The sequence below is a fragment of the Astatotilapia calliptera genome, chromosome 6 (genome assembly GCF_900246225.1).
Source record: "Astatotilapia calliptera chromosome 6, fAstCal1.2, whole genome shotgun sequence".
In the NCBI taxonomy this organism is placed as follows: Eukaryota; Metazoa; Chordata; class Actinopteri; order Cichliformes; family Cichlidae; genus Astatotilapia; species Astatotilapia calliptera.
In genome coordinates, this window is record NC_039307.1 from 8,242,528 (window position 1) to 8,263,922 (window position 21,395).

The window sequence follows — 21,395 nt, forward strand, 5'->3', positions numbered from 1 at the left end:
GTGTAGGGAAAAGAATATGAAAATATGAAATTGTTATCACAGTCAATTAGATAAATGGATTTGTGTTTGGCACATGTTTTTTCACCACCAGAATCCGAAAACTTTATTAATCGCCAATAATAAAATTAGTTGTTAATGATCTGAGTTCAGCTGAGCTGTAGTATCTTTCCCACCGCTGTTTGATGAGATCTTCTCAAAGCCCTTGAAATGTTTCGCTATTCGCGCGATATGTTACAAAAGTCTCGCGATAGCTTGCTTCTTGTTTAGAATTCTTGAAAGATGGCGGCGGCGGCGCCTCCAGATGAGGCCAGTCTGCAGTCTCGCATCAGTAAGTTAGCAATTTATTACAATACTCGATTAGGTTTTGAACGTGGATAGATAACCGAAATGCCCCTGAGGTACATCGACATATTTAGTCATTGTGAATTTTTCGCTGACGCTTATAGCTTCCTCCCCCGGGAGCAGAGAGGAGTCAGCGAAAGCCATTAAATTAAAAAGTGCAGCTGGCGATGAGGAACAAACTCCAACAGTTATATACGGTTTCATAGTTGCTTCATTATGAGTTTAAAGGTAGTTTACTGTTGTCCGCTTTAGCTCAGTGATACTACAGAAAGGTGACATTTAAATTTAAAGGTGTCAGTAACGCTCAGCTGAAGGCTAAAAATCAAGCAACTAGTTAGCTTCTGGTTGTTTCCTTGAGGACCAAGTTTAGCAGGAAACCTGTCACACCTGGGCTATAATCTGACACACGTCTCCAAAAGCGAGCCACCCTCTTCATCTGCTCCAAGCAAGAGAGCTGATTTACATATTGCACACGCTCACAGGCCACAGCTGCTGCACAGAGTCAGGTGTAAAGCGACAGGTTTGACTGCCTTCACAGATCTACAAATAACAATCCGATTTAAAGTGGTTCTGTCCCAGTTTTCAGGTCTGAAATTCAAAAACACGCCAAGCATTTAAAGCAAGTTGAGGATATGTTTGTTTGTTTTCAATTTTACACAGATAAGGCCACCAATCCTCTGAATAAGGAAATTGACTGGGACTCAATAAAGGGATTCTGTGATCAGCTCGAAAATGAACCGGAAGGGTGAGTCGATGATGATTCATTTGTTTCACAATTTCACACTGAAATGGAGACTAACGTGGTGTACCAGCGGTTGACATTATCATCCTGACAACTTGTGTCCCTTTGCTTTCAGTTTTTTAGAGTAGTATTGATTTAAAGGATTGTAATGCATTTTTTAACAGTTTGCTTGTATGTGACATTTTTAATTAATTTTAGGGATGCAGGGATTTAATGGTGAAATGTCTATATTGGCTTTAAATAATTTTACTTGGAGCACTTCGGAAGTCTTGAGCCACCCCTAATTTCTTTATATTTGGCAGGAAAATGGGAAGCGGGTGTAGGGAGTTATTAAAATATGCAGAAATAAATGGAAATGCAATATACAAGAGAAAAAAAAAAAACAAAGTTCGTAGAATTCCAACGTGGTTGAAAGTGACCACCTTTATTCTTCTATACAGGCTTGATGACTAAAGAAGAGAGATACTGTTGCTCTTCTTTAGTTATCAGGAACAGCTCTCCATGCTTTTTGAAGAACATTCAGTGCCTCTTCTTTGGATGTTCCCTGTAAAGATAATCCCACGTTGCATCAATAATGTTGAGGTCTGGCATCTGGGCAGACTATTCCATGATAGTTTTCCATAGTATGTGTGTTTTTTGGGTTTGTTTTTTCTCTTTTTATCCAGGAAGGCTTTTACTGCATTAGCAGTGTGTTGGGATTATTGGCATACTGTTGATCAGATGCTTTCTAAATTGTACTGTGTGTTGGATAAAAATCTGACAATAGTTTTCTGTGTTCATAATTACAAGATCTATAAATGCAGCCCCAAACCATGACAAAGCCTCCACTGCGTATTATAGATCCCTGTAAACACTCACTGTTGTACCGCTGTCCTGACCTTCTATGTATTGATTTGAACCAAAACTTTTACATTTGGATTCATTGCTCTCTGTTGTCACAGGCTTTTCAGTCCAGTTCTTGTGTGATTTGGCATACCTCAGCCTTTTCTACTTGTTTCCTTTCCTTAAGAATGGCTTATTCCCTGAGTCGGGTGCCTTTTTAATGCATGAATTCATAAATCAGTATAAAGTGACAAAAAACATCCCTGAAAATGTTCAGGTATGAGGACTGAACTGAAAATGAATGAAAAAGCAGCCGAATGTCCAAAGAAAGACCTTTAGAAAGCCTGAAGAAGAACTGCTCAAGATCACTTTTTTAAAAAATGACACTGAAATCTTCCTCCTTGGAAGGAAAGTGTAAAGACACGAGGTGGCTCAAGAGATTTCCACAGTACTGTAAATTTGCTGATGCCAGTGGCAGATGTTGGTTCAAAAAATTGGTAGTGTTTAAAACCAGAATTTTATACTTAGTATATCACTAAAAATTTAAATTAAGGTGTTGTACAACCTCCTAAGTCTGTCACTGTAGTGAAACCTTTTTGTTTGTTTTCTCAGGCCTCAGCTTGCAACCAGACTTCTGGCACATAAAATTCAGTCTCCTCAGGAGTGGGAGGCGATGCAAGCGCTAACGGTAAGATCGTCCTGCACACAGCATCAACAAGTGCAAAGGTCTGTAGGATGTCATGTTAAACTCTGCATGTCTGTGCAAATGTAAAACCAACAACCTTTGAACACAGGTTCTTGAGACGTGCATGAAGAACTGTGGAAAGCGATTTCATAGTGAAGTGGGGAAGTTTCGCTTTCTCAATGAGCTAATCAAAGTGGTTTCACCAAAGGTAACGACTGTTGTTCTATGTTTTGCCTCACCAGTTTGGCTGTAACCAAAGATCCATGTGAAGGTTTTTATAGTTTAGTATAACTACTGAAAATGACAGCTATTTGATGAATCTCACAAAAGATTGAGCTGTATTTAGTTTACAGTTTGTTTGAAAACACAGCCTGGATAAGGTTTTAATATTAAATCTTGTACCAAATAAGTACTTTCTTCTGACCCAATTTCATTTTCATTTGTGAAAGAATAAGTCTGTTTTTCTTTAGCACTAGTTAATACCCATTCCCCCTCTCTTTGTAGTATTTAGGAGCCCGAGCTCCAGAGGCAGTGAAGAAGAAGGTCTTAGAGATGATTTACAGCTGGACGGTGAGACTCCCAGATGAGACCAAGATATTGGAAGCATATCAGATGCTGAAAAAACAGGGTGAGCTCTCCTGATGTTTTAGAGTTTTATGTGTAACCATCAAGACAAATGACTTCTACAAAGTTTAAAATAATGAACTTATGTGAAAGCTCAGATTCAACCGTATTTTTCTTGTCTTGATGCTGTATGATGTTGGTGACACAGATGTCTTTAATAATGGTTGTCACAGCAGCCCTTCCTGTCTGCTGTTCAGGCCTTTTGTTTGTGAGAGGCAGCCAGTCAGGAAAAAGGTGCAGTGTTTCTCAAACTGCAGATTGCAAAGAGTAAAATTAGGCTGAATTAAAGATCCTTTTCCTGAGAACAAATAAGTGTTTTCTTATGATTCTGACTGTTATTTGACTTTAATTCTAGTTTTAATCATGTTTAAAAAAAAATGTGGCTTGTGGGTCGATGGATTCTTTTGGTTTCTGACGTGTGGAATACCAGAAAAAGTTTGAAGGGAAGGTGGGCCTAAAGGTAGAGGACATAGGGCTGTATTGAGGTCCAGCATAACATAAAATGTCATTATTTTGAACTGTTAATCATGCAAAGCTACTCCACCTGTTTGAAGAATGAAAAATAATAGGCCCCCTTTAACAGTCTATTGTTCTCCGTGGTTGCACATTAGTTCATCGTACATGTTTTATGGATGTTTTTAGTTCCCCCCTTTTTTAGTGTTAATGTATTTTTTGGTTCCCCATTCTTTTTGATTAGTAGGGAGAATGTGTCAGTTCTCCTTTCTAGCACAAGCATGAGACCGATGTCCTTAGTCATGGTCATCTGAACCCAGTCTGATTGCAGAAACAGACTTTCCCCTCCAACAGCTGTCATAAATTCCTGGATTATATTAGTATTAAACTTGTTTTTTGTAGGGTTTTTTTTTTTATATATTTGAAGACTCATTTAAAATTATTTAATGGGTGTAGAGTATTAAAGCAGTAGTATCACAGGCATCGTAGTTGAAACAGAGGTCAAGGTGACCGCGATTCTTTATCTGTGATTTATAAATAGAACCGATATTTAAAATGCAGGTGGCCCTCTCAATAGATGTTGTATTTTTCAAAGGTTAATGAGTGTTCTTGTTTTTTCCAGGCATTGTCAAGCAGGATCCTGTGCTTCCCGTTGACAAGCCCCTCCCACCCCCTCCACCCAGAGCCAAAAGTGCCATCTTTGAAGATGAGGAGAAATCCAAGGTGTATATATTACACAAGTAATCAGGACGCACCAATCACATTCGATAGACTTGTGAAATCATGGATGTGTATTCCTGCACCAACGAGTTGACATTTCAGGATTTAGAAACAAATCCGTCATTCATTTTCTGTCCTAGGATGGGCTTTGTTCCAACAGAATCATCACGAGTTTGTTTCCCATCAAATGATGTAAAGTTGAACTCCTGGGAAAAACTGGGGGAGCAGCAGTTTAAAGAATTCTCTTCCTCTTTCCTTTCCTCTCCTGCTTCTGTCTCATCCTGTTTTTATAGACGCTGTCCCGCTTGTTGAATAGCACTCACCCTGAAGATTTAAGAGCAGCAAACAAGCTCATTAAGGAAATGGTCCAAGAGGTGAGTCATCGGCTTTGTTTGCTGCGTGAGGTTTACAACATGTGCTCTCACATACATGTCCCTTTGTTTGACTCGGTCTTCTTCAGCTTTTATGGAGATGGTGTATTCATTTAATATTTATGGCTTTAGTGAAATGATCAAACATCAAGGCTTAAATGTTTTAATAAATTATTGAGAATGACTGTGCAGAGTAATAAAAAAACTAATACTGATCAAGATTAATGACAGTCAATCAGATGCCACGCATGAATTTTGGTGAAATAAAACTTAAATTCATTATTAAATGACTTAATTATAGGGTTTTAAAATGTGCACTTGCTTTACTTTCATATTTTGTGGCATTAAATATTAGTCGTGAGGTATAAGATGTTATTTATTATCATTACATCTGTCCTTCATGGCCTGATTGAGTGAAAAAATTAAGGTCCGCAAAAGTTTCTTTTGATCTTGGGCACTGTGTGATCTCACCGAACGTTTCGTTAGGACCAAAAACGAGTGGAGAAAGTGTCGAAGCGAGTGAATGCCATCCAGGAGGTGAAGGAGAGCGTCAGCCTGCTGAGCCAGCTGCTGGAGGGCTACAATAAGGAGAGCTGTTCCCAGAGCAACCAGGAGCTCATTAAGGTTTGTAGGACGCAGCACATTAAAAAGAGCTGCTGCAGGTCTCGTGCTCCCACTGGTACTGCTCAGCGGGTGTGTGATTTTAGGGTTTCATGATGTATTTTTTATTGCAGGATCTCTACAATCGCTGTGAGAAGATGAGGCCTACCCTATTCCGATTAGCGAGTGACACTGAGGATAATGATGAAGCTTTAGGTAAGATTGTTACCTATACAAACAGATAAAAATTAGGCCTCAAAGGGTAAAATTTTTGTCTTACTGATTAGTTTTCTGCTTACAGCGGATATCTTGCAGGCCAATGACAGTTTGACGCAGGTCATTAATCAGTACCGACAGCTCGTAAAGGGAGAGGATGTGTCTAAAGATGTCATAAACTCGTCTTTACAACCAGGTGGGTGCCTTCAAAGTCACAGCTGAAGATTGCAATAAAGTCTTATTTACCATCTATTTGAGTTTACCCTAATTCTCCCTCAGTTTCTGAGTCACAAATGAGTATTTTCTTTCCAAATCAGGCAACAGTAGCTCAGCACTTGTGGATCTGACAGGCCTTAACATATCAGCCAACACCGCACCGTCTAACACAGACTCCTCCAGCCTGCAACTTCTGACTCAGAATATGGGCTTGAGCCTCTTGGATGATGAGCTCATGTCACTTGGTAAGCAGGAAAAATCATGTGGTTTGTGAACAAAAAGTTAGAAAGCCAGGAAGCACATCCCAGTCTGCTCAGCACAATTCTGCCTTATTTTCCACTGATTCAAGCGCAGCATCCTGCAGAGACAGACCTCCTCTGTGATCCTGACCTCATTTTCCAGAGACACCTGTGTATAGACATAATTAAGGAAAATACGAAAGAGTGAAACATAAAGTTTTTAGATTTTTGTTAGCGCTCATTTAGTTTTTAGGCAGCACAATTGGAACTTTTTTCATTATTTGAGTCAAGTTTTTCTGCATTTAACGTGAATAATGGCTACAGCTAATGTTAGAAAGTCACGTCAGTTGACATGCCAAGTGCTGCAGAGCAGAGGTCATTGGGCTGTTTTCAAGTAGACTTTTTAAAAAAAATAAGAATCATGCATTTCTGCTCCTTTCTCCTTTATAAGGAGGACAATCCTACAGTTTCATTTAAGATTACAAAAACAGATGAGAAAAGTCACCTGTGATAAAATGCAATGTTCTGTAATAAATTTTGAACAAAATTATACACTTTAATGTGATCTAATACCTAGCGGAAAAGAAATGTGTTGCTGGCCAGATCACAAGTCTAGTCTCTTTCCCTTAGTACAGTATAAGACTGTAGTGTATGTAAAAGATTGATTTCGCCATTTTCGATTCATAAAATTCATAAATGTTCAACAGGGCGTGACTCTAGTTAGAGCACATTATATGTAATCTGACTTCTTTCTGCACCAAGTCTCTTACTTAGTATATTATATTACACGTAACACAAAAAGGATGATAAAGCAGGGTAGTGTGGACATACCTTGTGTGTGTGTCTTCAGTTGCAGTGACTGTGTCTGTATACAGTGTGTGCTCTTTGTTTTTCCTTTAAAAAGGCTTCAGTGATTCCAAAAAAAATTACCTTAAATTGGATGTAATCTAACTTTTGTTGTCTGTTCTCTCAGGACTGAATGTAACTGAAAACGGTGACTCTCAGAACACTTTTCAGGTGCGAAGTAAGATGATACTTAATATGCTCACAGTAAAATTGTGTGACATGTTTATTAAAATCTTAAACTTACTTTACTGTTACCCAGCTGTGGTTCTAAATAAATCATAGCATGTAAAGATCTTACACAGTGGATTCCTGCCACTGGTTTAATTTTCTGTTTTATGCCATCTTCATCTCCTTTTACACTAAAATAACTCAGTTTTTCTCTCTCAGTCATCAGATATAACAGAGGTATCTACTCAATCTGCACCAGCTTCAGTGTTGCTACCAGCTGTAGTTCAGAAACCACGGGCTCCACCAGTAGAGGGGGCTACTGCTCCTCCTAAAGCCATGGAAGAGCTGGATCTGTTGGGAAAGGCACTGCTGCAGCAGTCTCTGCCTCCAGAGAGCCAGCAGGTCAAATGGTAAGTGCTTTTGTCATCACCTTTGTAGTGTAACGTGCTGTTGTTGGAATTTGACATGCGCAGAGCTGCCATATAACATGTGTCCTTGTTCTTTTTCATGTAGGGATAAGCTGCAGCCTCAATCAAGAGTCCCTTTACGAGATCTCCAGGCTAAATCCAGCTCAAAGCCCACACCTGCTGCGACTTCCACCTCCACCTCTAGTTCTGCTACTGCTCCTGGGGCCAGTTCCGTCATCCATTCAGAGCAGTCTGATGCTGTGCTGCTCTCCAATCTTACACTCACAGTTACTGACAAAGCCTCATTACCTACTGCTGACACTTACGACAGCATCTCTCTAGCTGATGTTACTGTGCCTCTGGAAATCATCAAACCTAGTAAGCACTGGAACAAAAAGTTAGCCTTAGTCATGAAAGGTTTTGTGAGCTAATATGGAGGTAACATAAATTGAAATCCTTTCTTTTGATTTCTTTCAATCTATTTCAGGCACCTTGTTACCAGTCACTGTATTTGATAAGCACAGTCTCCGGGTTTTGTTCACCTTTGCCCGCGACTGCCCTCCATCACGACCTGACGTGCTGGTGGTGATCATCTCCATGCTGTCTTCAGCTCCTATTCCTGTTACCAACATCCGCTTCCAGGCAGCTGTGCCCAGAGTAGGTTCCTGTTTCCTGAAATTCGTACTGATGGTAGCAATGGCCATGTCTCATGCTTTTGATCCAGAAATTCTTCTTTGTTGAGATTAAGTCAATCTCTGTTATTAATTTGAGAGCTTTTGTTGTTTTAGCCAGCTGGAAAGCATGTAGGTTTTAATGTGTCAATGGGTGTACATTATCTAGGTGATGAAAGTCAAGCTTCAGCCTCCCTCCAGTACTGAGCTGCCCGCCTTCAATCCCATCTTGTCTCCAGCTGCCATCACACAGATTTTACTGCTAGCGAACCCTCACAAGGTAATCTACGTCTTCAACCGCATTGTTTATACACTGCACTTTGCTTGAGATCGCCTCTGGTCAGAATATGCATTTTATTCATTTTATACATTTACCAGTTACTCGTCAGTGTTTTATCTACAGTAGATCAGTCAGCATGCCCCTCCACAGTTCGAGGTAGCAGGCAGGACTACTGTCACAGAAGCAAAGCTTGTGTTGTTTCTTTCTGTGTACTGAGAATATTTTTCACTGCTTTAATTTGCTATAATTTCATTTAATTTGATAGCTTTCATTTGCAACACGACACTAAAGCAGTTATTTGCTCTAAAGGCAGACTCTTTTGGCAAAAAATGTACATTTATCTCAGAGCACGGGTTACTGTTTAACGTTTTAAAACACAAGTCGCAAACAAACCGATGAATGCAGCAATTGCCACGTTCTCTCAGGTAAAATTACTGTTATTAAAGGAGGCTGGTGGCTTTAAAGAGAACTTCCCTGTGCTTAATTGGTGTTTGTCTGAAGCTGTGAAAATACTGTAAATAAAACTGGAACACTTTAATTGACATTGTGTTTAGGTGGCTAAAATATATTTCTTTTTTACCTTCCTTGCAGCAGTATATTGCTCACCTTCTGTATCTGATCAAAATAAACTATGCCTTTTTAAGGAGAAATGTTGATGATTGTATACTAAAAGTGCAAATGCAGCAAAGAACAGTGATAGGAGTGAAACTGCATATCACTGATGAGTTAACCTGTTTGCTTTTGTGTCGTCACAGGAGAAAGTCCGTTTGCGGTACAAACTAACTTTCAACCTGGGGGACAAATCTCACGATGAATCTGGTGACGTCGACCAGTTCCCACCTCCAAACACTTGGGGAAACCTTTAGTGTGAAGGACCAGTATCCTGTCATGTGATCTGCTGCTTCCTTTACATTTAGGTTGAAGCTTTCCCTCAATGCTGACTGAGGCCCGGAGACCTTTACGCTTCTGTGGTTTCAAACTCTGGAAGCAGTTGCGGGAACCAGCTTCCACCGCGTGCCTTGGTTCACAGCCTTTTTGTCCTTTTTTGATCATATCCATGTTCCCAAGCGTTGTTGCTGATCGCTTTTCTTTTCCTGTCCAACAATCAGTCCAGCGCAGCGACATAAAGCCGACATGATTCAGTGCAGCGGCTCTTGGTAAAACATGTTTTAAAAATTGAATGTGTGCATTTGTCCAGTATACATACTGCAAAGTGTTAACATGTAATAACAGCTCATATCTGACATTTATGTTAAAGGAGATGTTCGATCGGAGACTGCATTTCAGCAGATGTTTGAGCGTTCATGGCAGATCTGTCACTTCATACTCACTTAGGTCAGCTGAATGTTTCAAGTGAGGTTTTTAAACAATCTTACCAAAAGCCAGAAAACATTTTGGGATTTAGAATATTCTTTGTTTTCTTATTCATTTCTTATCAAATGATGGAATTTAGCATAGCTTTGGTGCAACGCGTTAGCAAACCGCCTCCAGTTTAAATGAAAACTTGAAGAGGAAAATAAGACAAACGTTCATCTCCCACTTATGACACCACCGAAGACGTTTTCCATTTGAGCCAAGGGGTAGAGCTGTTTAGCGTATGAAGATAACGATCTGTAATGATGCAGTAACTAATTCAATGATGAATTGGAATGTGATTTATTTTTTTCCTTTTCAAGAATAGTCTGAGTTTTAATGTATTTGGAGGTATTACATATGGTTGGTGTGGGTGTCAAAGCTGTGAGAATGCGCCTGTTTTCACAGCAGCCGTGTTAGCGGGTCATAGTAGGAAAAGCACAGGTGTGACTGAAAACTCGAAGGAAAGCTTTGCTTTGTTCGGCTGGACCAATAAGTTTGGATTTGTGAGCCAGCATGGAGAATACCAGGACCCTGAAACTGAACCGACTATTGTTTACTTTTTTGCTTTTTAAGATTATTTACAGCGGTGCTTTTTCTCCTGTTGCGTCAAAAGGCCCACAAATGAAATCGCTGCCTCTAAAAATATCTGCACTTTTGTGTTATTAAAAGATTGGGACACTTTATCACCTTATGTTACACTCAGGATTTTGAGTTAATCTTACATGCACTTATTGTGTCTAAATTTGGCAAATGAAATCATTCCCGTGTACACTACATGGTCCTTTCGTTTTTTTTTTTTTTTATCCCTTTATATGGTTGATTGACCCAAAGATTGACCCGGTCTTGAGGTGACGTCACTGGCATCTGGTTTGATTCTGCCATGTGCCTGAAATGAAACCTTTTCTTTTTCCTTTTGTACATATATGTATACAAATGGCTGATCTGATCTTTGTTTTCATTTGTTCATATACTTACCGGGAAAGACTTTGTGAAACAAATGACACACAAAAGTGAATTCATGGGATTATTCTGATAACCACGGCTGTTGAGTTGATTGGAGCACAGTCTGTTAAGAGGCAATTTAAGAAATCACTCACTGTGTAATATTGATTCTGCTGTACATGTATTAAATTTAATTTGATAAATTGACCCATGTTAAACTGTGCAATTTTCCCTTTTTAAGATGGTTCTATGTTATAAATCTGATGTTTTAATTTATCTACAGGCAGTTTTACTGCTAACATCTGGGATTAAACGGAAGAAAGCAATAATAAAGATAAACACTCCAGGTTTTGATGCTCTAGCAGTTTGTCAATAAGGTAGATTTCATCAATTATGGGTAGTTGGTGTGAAAAACGCTGAAACGGATTTGATTCCATTCAGATTTGCATTATAAAAATACAAAGGACAAGCAGGACTGCCATAACGGTATCAAACAGTTTGTTTGTTTTTTTGATAATTTTTTGTCTTTACCAGTGAAGGAGAAGACTTGAACACAGGCTGCTGCACTCTGGTTATGCAGCATATGGCTGGCTGCTGACCCACTGAGCTAAACTGGCACCCTTCTGCTACTACTACTGACATGTAGGTGTGGAGGAGGCTTTCCACTCGAAACAAATTTAATAAATTAAGTCGATATTATACTTTTTGTGGCACACTCTTTAAAAACTAGAGTTCACAACTGTAAGTCTTATTAGGCTCATCCATGCTCCACATGCTGTGGCTTTGTCCGACTTTTGAGAACTGCTAGGTTTGGGTATTAATAGGCCAGCTAAGATTTGTTATTATTGCCACAGCTAATTGCACGTTTTTAACAAAAAGGAATAAGTAAATGCTAAAACCGAGAGAGCAATTTGTGGTATGGTTATAAGTAGATCAGAGTGGATTCCCCCTTTACCAAACCTGTTTCAGATATAAATACTAAGCTGAAGTTTCTAGAAACCATTTTCTACAAAAAAAACTGCATGTAGCACATTCCTTGTAACCCATGTCCATGTTAGTCATAATTTTGTGCACCAACTGTAAACAGAAGTCAACTTCCATCCCCACCAATATGCATTTACTGATCAAAAAAAAGAAAAGAAAACGTGCATAATCCTGAGAATGTACTACAATAATATAGTGAAGGTCATCTTAACAGGGAAGTAACCAGGTGTACACGCTTGATTAATCATTTGAAAAGTAGGAAACACTTTATTGGTTTGATTTATTTAGGAAAATGCAATAAAAAGAACACGTTGAGGGGGAAAAGGGAAACGAGCAACAATCTGCAGTTTAGTCAACAATGTGCTTAGTAATGCTACGGGACAGCAGAAAGGAAAAGCATGCGTGACAAAATCTGAGTCTAGTACAACGATCACACTACAAACTCAATGATTGACTGGTATGACAACTATTGGAGAGAAGAGACAAACTTCAATGTTGCTTCAGAGAATAAAGCTATAATGTAAAGAATAAATAAAATGTAATGCTAGCCAAAATGTCTCAAACTGAACAAGTGTAGACTAATATAGCGCTCAAGAATGATATGAGCCTGGAATGTGCCTATTAATGAATTTATAGTAGACCGGCCCAATGATCCACATAATACTGAGGCTTCAGTCTAACGTCGCTTTCATTTTAATCAAATCCTTTAAGTAGATCACATCCTCTGAGGCATTTGTTTGGAATAGAAACACAATACTTATGGTTCATGGTGCAGGTACAGTGGCAGTCTACTTTAGAAAACCCTTGGTAAATTTTGAAGATTTCCTTTTCTATCAGACAATTTAAATTCCACATTTTGGGTGTATTAAAAAGTACAAAACAAATAGAAAATATAAGCCCTTACCTCCTTACACATATGCCTTTGAAACCCCTGCCTCTACATGATTTCAAGAGTTTTTAAAAAGCCCACAAAGGTAACCTGTGGATGCACAAGTAGCACAAAGGAACTCGGTGCTTGTTCAGTTTACTTCCTGGGAGGTGGCAGGCCTGGGGGAGGAGGGGGAGGCGAAGGAAACGGGTACGGCGGTTGCCCCATGAAGCCCATGAGTGGGGGCTGTGGTGGAGCAAACTGCTGAGCCATTAGGGGCTGCAGGCCCCCTGATAGTGGAGGAGGAGCCTGGCCAAACTGACCCTGCGGTTGGCTCGTCTGATCCTGACCTCCGACGCTCCCGGCCTGGCTTCCACTGCGAGAGTTGTAGCTGCTGCCACTTCCGCCGCCACCTCCCCCACTGTTGTAGCTCTGGTACTGATCCGAGCCTGAGTTGTAGTTGTTTCGGTGATCCCGGCTTCGGTCCCTGTAGGAGGAAGAAGAGGAGCGGTCTCCGTCACGGTTGTTGCGGTTGTCACGGTTGAAGCCGCTGCGGTTGTCTTTGCCCCCGCCGCCGCTGGAGCGCATACGACGATCACACTCTTCCTGGTACATCAGGTTCGGGTTGTTGGAGTTGCTGCCACGGTAACGCATTCTTCCACCTGAAAAACAGCAATTCAACAATTTTCAGGTAAGAACATACTTAGATACATTAACACACACAATATACTGGAAAATTCTTGTTTTTTATCCACCAAATCAAAAAAAAAGGTGAAATAAAGTAAGTCAATGAAATAGAATATAATAAAGTAAAAAAAAAAAAACAGAGTAATAACTTTGTAAATATAATTAAGCGAAAGAATAGAAGGCCAACCTGTGGTGGCCAATCCATGTGTGAGAATAATGTCGCCTGAAGCACACTTTCAGCCTGATAAATCCAGGCATTATCATGTTAAGAGTACACAAATAGGAAAATATCCATTGTTAGGAAAAACAGGTAATCTGACATATTTAGGTAGTCAACTGACCTCATTTTTAGGAACTTAATATTGCTGAACCTAAACTTGACCACCACAGGAACCCCAGATCGAAACACTAACCCTACAAGCTTATATGAAGACACTAATCATTATGGGGGCATCGTTTCATGAGGGATGCCTTCTTTCCAGTTAGCATCACTGACGAGTGGTTTTCTTAAGGCCACACAGGTGTTTCACCCCAATCTTATGAGTTTACTGTGAGTTCTACTGATAATATTTAACAATCTGAAACGTTTAAGTTATCACTGATGGTCATCATTCAAGATTGTTTTTTTATTTCTTCCTCAAACACCGTGGTTCACCATTGCTTCCATGTGAAACATATTAATCACTGCAGTAGTTATTCAATAGAACATTCTTAACTGTTTGCTTATTTAAATCTAGGCAGTGACTTTCCTTGACTAAGCTGTGTGTGAAGTTTTTCAGTAGTGTTTCCTGCACTACAATCAGGCTAGTCAACTGTCACTGACCATACTGAACAGGTACCTGTGTGCTCTATTGCCTTTCATATTAAAACTTAAACAGCAGCCTAGAACCAAAGGTGTATAAATATGTAAAGCACAATCAGGACAAACAGATTCACAGGTAACAAATACGTTTTAAGACTGATTTCAGTACTAGGAGTCTAAAACAGAGTAACAAAACTCATTAATCATCATTAAATGATAAAAAATAGCACCTTCTGTTGTATGATAAATATTTATGGATAGCCTTTTCACACACAAAATTTGTGTGATTTGACTGAGGTTTAAGAGCGTGACAGAGTCCTTCTTACCGCCTCCTCCTCCACGGCCCGAGTCCACAAGCTGAAGTAATTTAGGATTGATGGCCTGGTGTGCCTCCTCCAGCACCCGGACAAGGTCTCGTGCTTGTCGCAGGTTTCCTGGGGTGAAGAAGGTGTAAGCAGTGCCCTTGTTGGTACTGCGAGCTGTACGTCCAATACGATGGACATAATCCTCAGAGGAGCTTGGATAGTCATAGTTGATGACGAACTTGACATCCTCCACATCTTTTGAATTAAAACCAATATTAGAGGAAGGGAGAAAGTAAATACATGAGAATCTCAAGATCAGGACTTCTGGAGAAAAAAGGTAATTTTATTTTAGCCCAAATATATAATTACAACTAAATATTTTCCAAATGCATTATTAGGAGAATTTCTAAACGAATAACTTACCTGCTTATTTAGACATCGTGCAAAAATCCAAACGACATTCAAAAATAACTGAAAAGTAGCTTTTTGTGCTCAGCAGATATAAAGTGAGCATGGCATTCAGCTGAAATCATGATTTGGATTTGTAATCTTCACATTAATGTGACTGCTGCTCAGAATGTGCGAGGACAACGAGTCTGTTTCTCATTACAGAAGATGTGGGGCTCTGACAGCACTGCTGATCAATAAGTCTCCCTTCTCCCCTCCATCGTGACAGAGGGAAGCCACTTAATCAACCATTACCTACTACATAGGAATAATAATGTACCGTGATTGAATGCTACTGATTTTAATGAGCACTAAGGCAGCACCTGAATGTATGGTGAGCTCGTGGAGGAGTTAGGACAAAGGGGTGGTGAGGTACTTACCCCCTTCATGTTGTGTTTACAAAGGTAGTCAGTCCCCCCTGATCAGTCCTGGTTCACAAGGAGGGGCTGAGGGAGAGGGAGACAGGATTCCTCCCTCACCTTCTGCTCACACCAGCAACGTCAGACGGGAGCAGAACCGTTAAATCTCCAGAGACACACCCACCCACGCAAACACACACACGTATACACAAACACACACACACAACGGGTGGTTCTGTTGCTCTCTCGCCGCATTGCAGGGCCCTCCTCAGACCCTGGCCAGGACTGGATCCAGACGAGCCCGTCTAACTCTCTCTCTCCTGTCTGTCTGCTTTTTGGGACGGACCGATGGGCAGACATACAGGAACCTCAGGCTGCTCCCAAGGAAGGCTCGTTGGATTTACAAACTCTGACAATACTGGGCAGGGGGGATCTTTTTTAGTCGAATAAGAGGGGCTGTAATCCCTCTAAAACTAGCGAAGCTTCTATTTTAACGTGAATGAGGGGGCAGTGACAGCAGCGCAGATTGTTACAGCTGCCATGTGCTGCCAAACCCTGAGAGGAGAAGAGGGGAAAAGAGAACAAGGATTCGGTCATGGGGATTTTGGAAAAATTAAGACACTTTCACTTATCCCCCCTTCTCAAGATTATCCTGTCAACAAGTGGATCTGAGAAAATTCATCTGTCTTTATTCTACACATATGCATCTGCAAAACATAGCAAACTTTAACATTTTTGCAGAATAAAGGGACAACTACACAATTTATCTTTTAACGCTTAGATCTTTTTTAAAAAAGTGCAATATGTGCAACATCCTTAGTAAATTTGTACTGACACCACAAAGGAGACATAAGAAAAGGTGCACAGGAGCATCTGTCCCACACACCCCTCCTTTCAGGCAGCGTGCCAAAGAGCCCCGTTTGAAGGAAGCCTTTAAACTGCAGTAACAAGAAACAGACTATAAACCCAGTGGACCAGAGGGCCTGCAGCCTCCATACTGGACAAAATGGTCCGTTAGACTGTCACATTATTACAGTAAGGGCGGGCGCTTTAATATAAAGCACTGATTTGTTTCATTGTTTATCACTAAATTCATTCCTGTTATTCCTTTCAGTTTATTTTCACACTTGTGGTTAATTGCAATAGTACATGTACACACTGTATAATACAATTACTGGTGTATTAATCTATGTAAAAGCTCCTGTAACGAATGTGCTAATGTCCTGTTTAACCGAGAGACCACATTAATAGGTTAAAACCAGAACCAGAAGTGTTATTAGTTTTGTATTTAACTTTTTTTTTTAGATTTTAGTATGGACTTACTCATTGCCGGTTTTTTTGATAACTTTTAGTTAATTTTTAATATACAAGTTTTACAAGTTTACAAGTTTTTTTTAAGTATTATAATATGGAGTGTAATTTTCAGGAAGAAGAAGAAGCTTAGAATATATTTCACAATAAGGACACTGGTACACAGTGACATAAGTATGACATAAATACCCCCATATCTCAATAAAGATCTGTACCAATACCGGCTGTATTGGTAAATTTCAGCCAACCTGAGAAATACTAAAACTAAGGACATTTCTTGGATATTTTTATTTTGTTTTGTTTATGTGCAAAATATAGTTTCAGTTAACCTTTTTCAAGAGTTTTATTTCAGTTAACTACACTTTAGCTTTTATTTTATTCATTTACTATAATGACACTGACTCATAATAGAAACATAATTAAAATGAATTTTTAAAAATCTATTAACCTTAATTTTTTAAATGCAAAAATGTTAACAGATCAAATGACATACTTGTGATCTTCCACTAGAATTAAGTACATGTACTGAAAGGCAAACAATGAGTTTTTGCAAAATATTGGAGCCTTTTTTAAAATTTTTATAGCAGATGTGTACTTAGTGTATTTAAGTGTTATTTTGTAATTATTGTTGACCCAAATTAATACATTCCTAATAACAAAAAACTGACATAAACAACCTGAGTGTAATTGTTGGAGGACAGTTCTGCAAGAAAATGTATATTTTGTGTTTTGATTTATATCTGCCAATTGCAAGAAAGGTTGTTCTCCAGCTGTCCACTTACAGACAATCTACTGGCCTACTTGTAAAGATATTTAGCAGAACAGAGGTCACTTTAATAGGAACCCACCAACTATAACTGTGTTATTCTTTTATGTATATATTATTTAAAAGTTATTTCTGAAAAAAAAAATAGATTAAAAAAAAACCGAATCACAATGACACAGTGAATACAGAATTACATGAGATATTATGAATTATTAAGATAGTGAGATATTATGAACTATTGTGTGGTGAGACATACCCAGACCACGAGAGGCAACATCAGTGGCAATCAGAATGGGGGCTTTGCCACTCCGAAATTCTGTGGAATACAATCAAACACTTTACAACAGAAGAACAAAATGAAACTGAAGAAGAGGATCATTTTGTAAAATACTGGTAACAGATGAATGGGAGGAAAATAACCCACAACAAAGACAGGACAGAAGGTGGCACCACTTTATCCTCACCTGTAAGTACCCAGTCTCTTTCAGGCTGGCTCTTGTCTCCGTGAATGCACATGGCCGGCCACCTAGAAAACAAAACCACATTAAAGTAGCAAGATTACTCCACCTTCAGTATTTTAATGTTCAATATTTCTCCTAGAAATACTTTGTAATTATCACAAGAGAGAGTAACTCCTCACCCATCACGCCTCATCCTCCGTGTAAGATCATCACAGCGTTTCTTAGTCTCCACAAAGATGATGGTTTTGTTCTCTTTTTCAGCCATTATCTCCTCCATCAGCTGAATGAGTCTTCCAACAAAGAAAGAGCTCAAATTAGACCTATAATGAAAGATTGCAACATGCTATTTTACTCTAGTCATATTTTTGTTTCTTACTTGTCGTCCTTTTCAGTCTCCATGCAGACATCGACTATTTGCAGGATGTTGTGGTTGGCGCTGAGCTCCAGAGCTCCGATATTGATCTGGATGTAGTCCCTCAGGAAGTCCTCAGCCAGCTGCCGAACCTCTTTTGGCCACGTTGCACTCCACATCAGAGTCTGTCTGTCAGGCTACGAGACGGAGAAGGAAATAGATTTTAACTGAAAAACACTTCTACGATAGGGTTTTATCCAGAATCTTAATAGTAAACCAGCCCTCAGCCTTACCCGAATTTGTTCTACTATCTTGCGAATCTGCGGTTCAAAGCCCATGTCCAACATGCGGTCAGCCTCATCCAGCACTAAGTAGGTGCAGCGGCGCAGATTGGTCTTCCCTGCCTCCAAGAAATCAATGAGGCGACCAGGTGTGGCAATGCAAATCTCAACCCCTAGAGTCAAGAAGACCAGAAAAAGCAATACACATCTTGAAAGGTGCTCAGGCAAAGTGACAATCGTTCTTGTGGGATATAGTGAACAGAACATTTCATAGATTTCTTGGATTTTATAACAGTTTTCAATAATCCACTGCATGTCCTTATCTACACCCAACCATACCTCGTTCAAGGTCTCGAATCTGTGGTCCTTTTGGAGCTCCACCGTAGACACAGGTGCTTTTGATACGGGAAGACTTCCCATAGTCATAAGCGACCTGTTGTACCTGCTGAGCCAACTCTCTGGTTGGGGCAAGTACCAAACACTACGACGAGATGAGGATAATAAATAAGGAAGGTTACAGAATGACAGAAGACCTGCACTAAGATCATGATTTAAATAAAATCTGTATTATATTATGGTATTATATTACACATTAAGTTTAAACTTACAATTGGACCATCTCCCCTCTCCAGATAGGGTTGGTGGTTGATGTGTACAATAGCTGGAAGAAGGTACTGCAGGAAAAAATGCAAAAAAATTAGTAAAACCAACTAATGCCCATTTGAAAATCTTTTGGTATAAGCATAAAAATGATTTTCTTCCTACTTCTGCAGTTAACCTAGCAACATGTGCTACATACAGAAATTACTATTGACTTTTAAATAAAGCATTAAAAATTCTGTCATGGTCCCAAATGATGAAGAATTCTCACAGCCAGTGTCTTTCCCGATCCAGTCTGTGCAATCCCCACCATGTCCCTGCCACTCAGGGCCGCAGGAAAACCCTGGGACTGGATTGCTGTGGGCTCCTTGAAGTTCTGCTGCATCAGCACATCCATCACGTACTCTGTCAGGAAAATGAGGGAGACAATCAACAAAAAGCTGTGCAGATGTTTTGATCTTCTTTGTTTCCTTTCATCAGAAGAATTGTTTGTTTAAATATACCTGCAGTACGTGTAAGAAACATTTTGATAATGGCTTTAAAACAAATTTATGAGATTTTATAGTCACTGGATGTTTGAGTTTGTGAAAGAAAAAATTACTAAAACTAATGCTTTGCTAATGTTTTATAGAAATGATCTGTGCCAGCATCATAGTTTATGCAGTGTATTTTTTACTGACGAGGAAACTGCGCGTGGTGAAAAGCGGTGACAGGCTTTGGACAGCCGGACCCTCTGATTGTGATCTCCTTTCTTTTGCAGAAGTCTTCCACTTCATACTGTACATAACAAGAAAAGAAGGGGGAAAACATACATGAGGGGATGGTGTGTAAATTGGTCACATTTTTCAGAGTATGTTCTAAAGTTTTACCAAAGAATTACAATTTTTGCTGCTTTTATTGTATGTTTCCACTTTTTCTCACACAAGCAAAAGCACTATTTGAAACAGAACTTATTACCAAAAATACCCTCCAAAAATTAGGTCAATCACGTTTTCATATTACTGATGTAGAAGAAAAACAGTAAACATTTACCTGATTCACGCGTTGCACCTCAAGATGTTCAGTGTAGAAGTTCTTCTCAAATTTTGGCAGCTCATCCAGATTCCACCGCTTCTTTCGAAGACGCTCCCCTGGATTCCCAAACTTCATTGGTGGAGGTCCACCGCGACCGCTCATGGGCCCAAACCGTGGCCTGAGAAATAAGAGCAATGAGATAAAGAGCACTGAAGACTCAGAACCGCAAGCTGCAGCAAAGGATTGACTGTTGAGCTAATGCTGCAATTATGATCCTGACCAAAATATGTATGGCTTACTGAAAATGCATGTAACAACACTGTAATTTTATTATAATCATCAAGTCTACAGTGCCAATCCTATATTAGTCCACAAAAACTGTAGGACTTTAACTCCTCTACACCAGCCAATAAATGCTCTGTTGTGCTTTGTTTATATAACCTAAAGCTTTAGGGTTATTTTAAGATAGTTATAATACCTTTAATCCTTTACAGAAATTATGTAATGACTGCAGCAGATATAAACCTAGGGTTACAATATTCAGTTAAGTTCAGATGTGCAAACACCACCGAAGGTGTGCTAGTAAGTGTAGTGTGATGACACAACGATTATGTATGTACACCGGTAGAAGTAACAAACCCCAACACTTTACCTTTACAATTTCCTAAGTAATAAAATGTAATGTTAAAAATACCAGGTAGCCCTAAGTTGTAGTTCCTACTGATATTTAAACAGCAGATACTGGCGACCTGAACTTTATCATAATTTATCATGAAATTATCATAATTTCCCTCGGGATTAATAAAGTATTCTGATTCTGATCCTGGCATCAATTCAACACCATTTTTAAGCAACTGTTGCATTTGTACTGCTGCAAATGTACTGTAATGATGATAATAATGGAGTAACAATAAAATTAAGAAAATATTGAGGAAGTCTAGGCTTTATCGGTTGTGGGTTTAATAAAAACAAAACAAAACAGGGCCTCAGGTCGAACTTCCTCCCAAGTCCAGGTCTGTAAAGCTAATTGTGTGTAAAATATGTTGCTTTCACATATAAACTAAAAACTCACCTGTCTCGACCACGGTCCCTGTCTCTGTCTCCATAAGATGAACCCCCTCTCATTTTCCCGTTCTGTTGTGTTTGTTATGCTAGCTTTGACGTCGGAGAGCGGTTTGTTTTCGTTTCGCTCGACGATTGACGGCAAAATAAGCGCAATTTACGAGAACAACGACAAGAACGTCGCAACCTTCCGTTATTTTTCTATTAGACGATAATTACGCGTAAATGTCGGGATTATTACACAATTATTGTGTACGTCACGTAGCTAAACGGCTAGCTCGCTCCTTTCCTCCCTGCCCTCTTTCCCGACGTGACTTCAGCTAGTAAGTTTACGTAGCCTCGTCTAAAACGAACCTTTACTACGTACGCATATTCACTAGCCGCAATGGTGAATAT

The 21,395-nt window shown here is 39.5% G+C and overlaps 2 protein-coding genes across 3 annotated transcripts; one reads left to right on the top strand and one right to left on the bottom strand.

The window, feature by feature from the left end:
• The first annotated feature begins 230 nt into the window (after window positions 1–230).
• On the top strand, window positions 231–11,046 carry LOC113023714 (ADP-ribosylation factor-binding protein GGA1-like). Of its 2 annotated transcripts, none has more exons than XM_026170025.1 (17): window positions 231–328; window positions 1,003–1,087; window positions 2,519–2,594; window positions 2,701–2,799; window positions 3,096–3,219; window positions 4,291–4,391; window positions 4,682–4,762; window positions 5,246–5,383; window positions 5,494–5,575; window positions 5,661–5,771; window positions 5,893–6,036; window positions 7,004–7,047; window positions 7,264–7,454; window positions 7,558–7,829; window positions 7,939–8,108; window positions 8,292–8,402; window positions 9,158–11,046. In XM_026170025.1, the coding sequence occupies exons 1-17, from the start codon at window positions 280–282 to the stop codon at window positions 9,266–9,268; spliced, it is 1,989 nt and encodes a 662-aa protein (XP_026025810.1). In that variant the 5' UTR covers window positions 231–279; the 3' UTR covers window positions 9,269–11,046. The 2 variants fall into 2 exon arrangements, with proteins under 2 accessions (XP_026025810.1, XP_026025811.1); XM_026170026.1 differs by lacking the exon at window positions 231–328 and adding an exon at window positions 750–862.
• An 878-nt stretch (window positions 11,047–11,924) lies between these two features.
• On the bottom strand, window positions 11,925–21,316 carry LOC113023715 (probable ATP-dependent RNA helicase DDX17). Its single transcript, XM_026170027.1, has 13 exons — window positions 21,010–21,316; window positions 19,956–20,115; window positions 19,604–19,700; window positions 19,195–19,328; window positions 18,932–18,997; window positions 18,663–18,804; window positions 18,336–18,496; window positions 18,067–18,239; window positions 17,870–17,980; window positions 17,694–17,755; window positions 17,486–17,545; window positions 14,368–14,601; window positions 11,925–13,214 (listed from the first exon to the last, which is right to left on the bottom strand). The coding sequence occupies exons 1-13, from the start codon at window positions 21,060–21,062 to the stop codon at window positions 12,709–12,711; spliced, it is 1,959 nt and encodes a 652-aa protein (XP_026025812.1). The 5' UTR covers window positions 21,063–21,316; the 3' UTR covers window positions 11,925–12,708.
• Window positions 21,317–21,395: the final 79 nt, after the last annotated feature.

What these genes read in the sequence shown, in the direction of transcription:
- LOC113023714 (XM_026170025.1), top strand. Translation starts at nt 280, where the DNA reads ATGGCGGCGGCGGCGCCTCCAGATGAGGCCAGTCTGCAGTCTCGCATC. An exon ending in CAGTCTGCAGTCTCGCATCA is followed by an intron (nt 329 to 1,002) that starts GTAAGTTAGCAA and finishes AATTTTACACAG; the next exon opens with ATAAGGCCACCAATCCTCTG. An exon ending in TCAAAGTGGTTTCACCAAAG is followed by an intron (nt 2,800 to 3,095) that starts GTAACGACTGTT and finishes CTCTCTTTGTAG; the next exon opens with TATTTAGGAGCCCGAGCTCC.
- LOC113023715 (XM_026170027.1), bottom strand. Translation starts at nt 21,062, where the DNA reads ATGAGAGGGGGTTCATCTTATGGAGACAGAGACAGGGACCGTGGTCGA. An exon ending in GATCGGGAAAGACACTGGCT is followed by an intron (nt 18,998 to 19,194) that starts GTGAGAATTCTT and finishes TTTTTCCTGCAG; the next exon opens with TACCTTCTTCCAGCTATTGT. An exon ending in CGGAGGATGAGGCGTGATGG is followed by an intron (nt 17,756 to 17,869) that starts GTGAGGAGTTAC and finishes TTTGTTTTCTAG; the next exon opens with GTGGCCGGCCATGTGCATTC.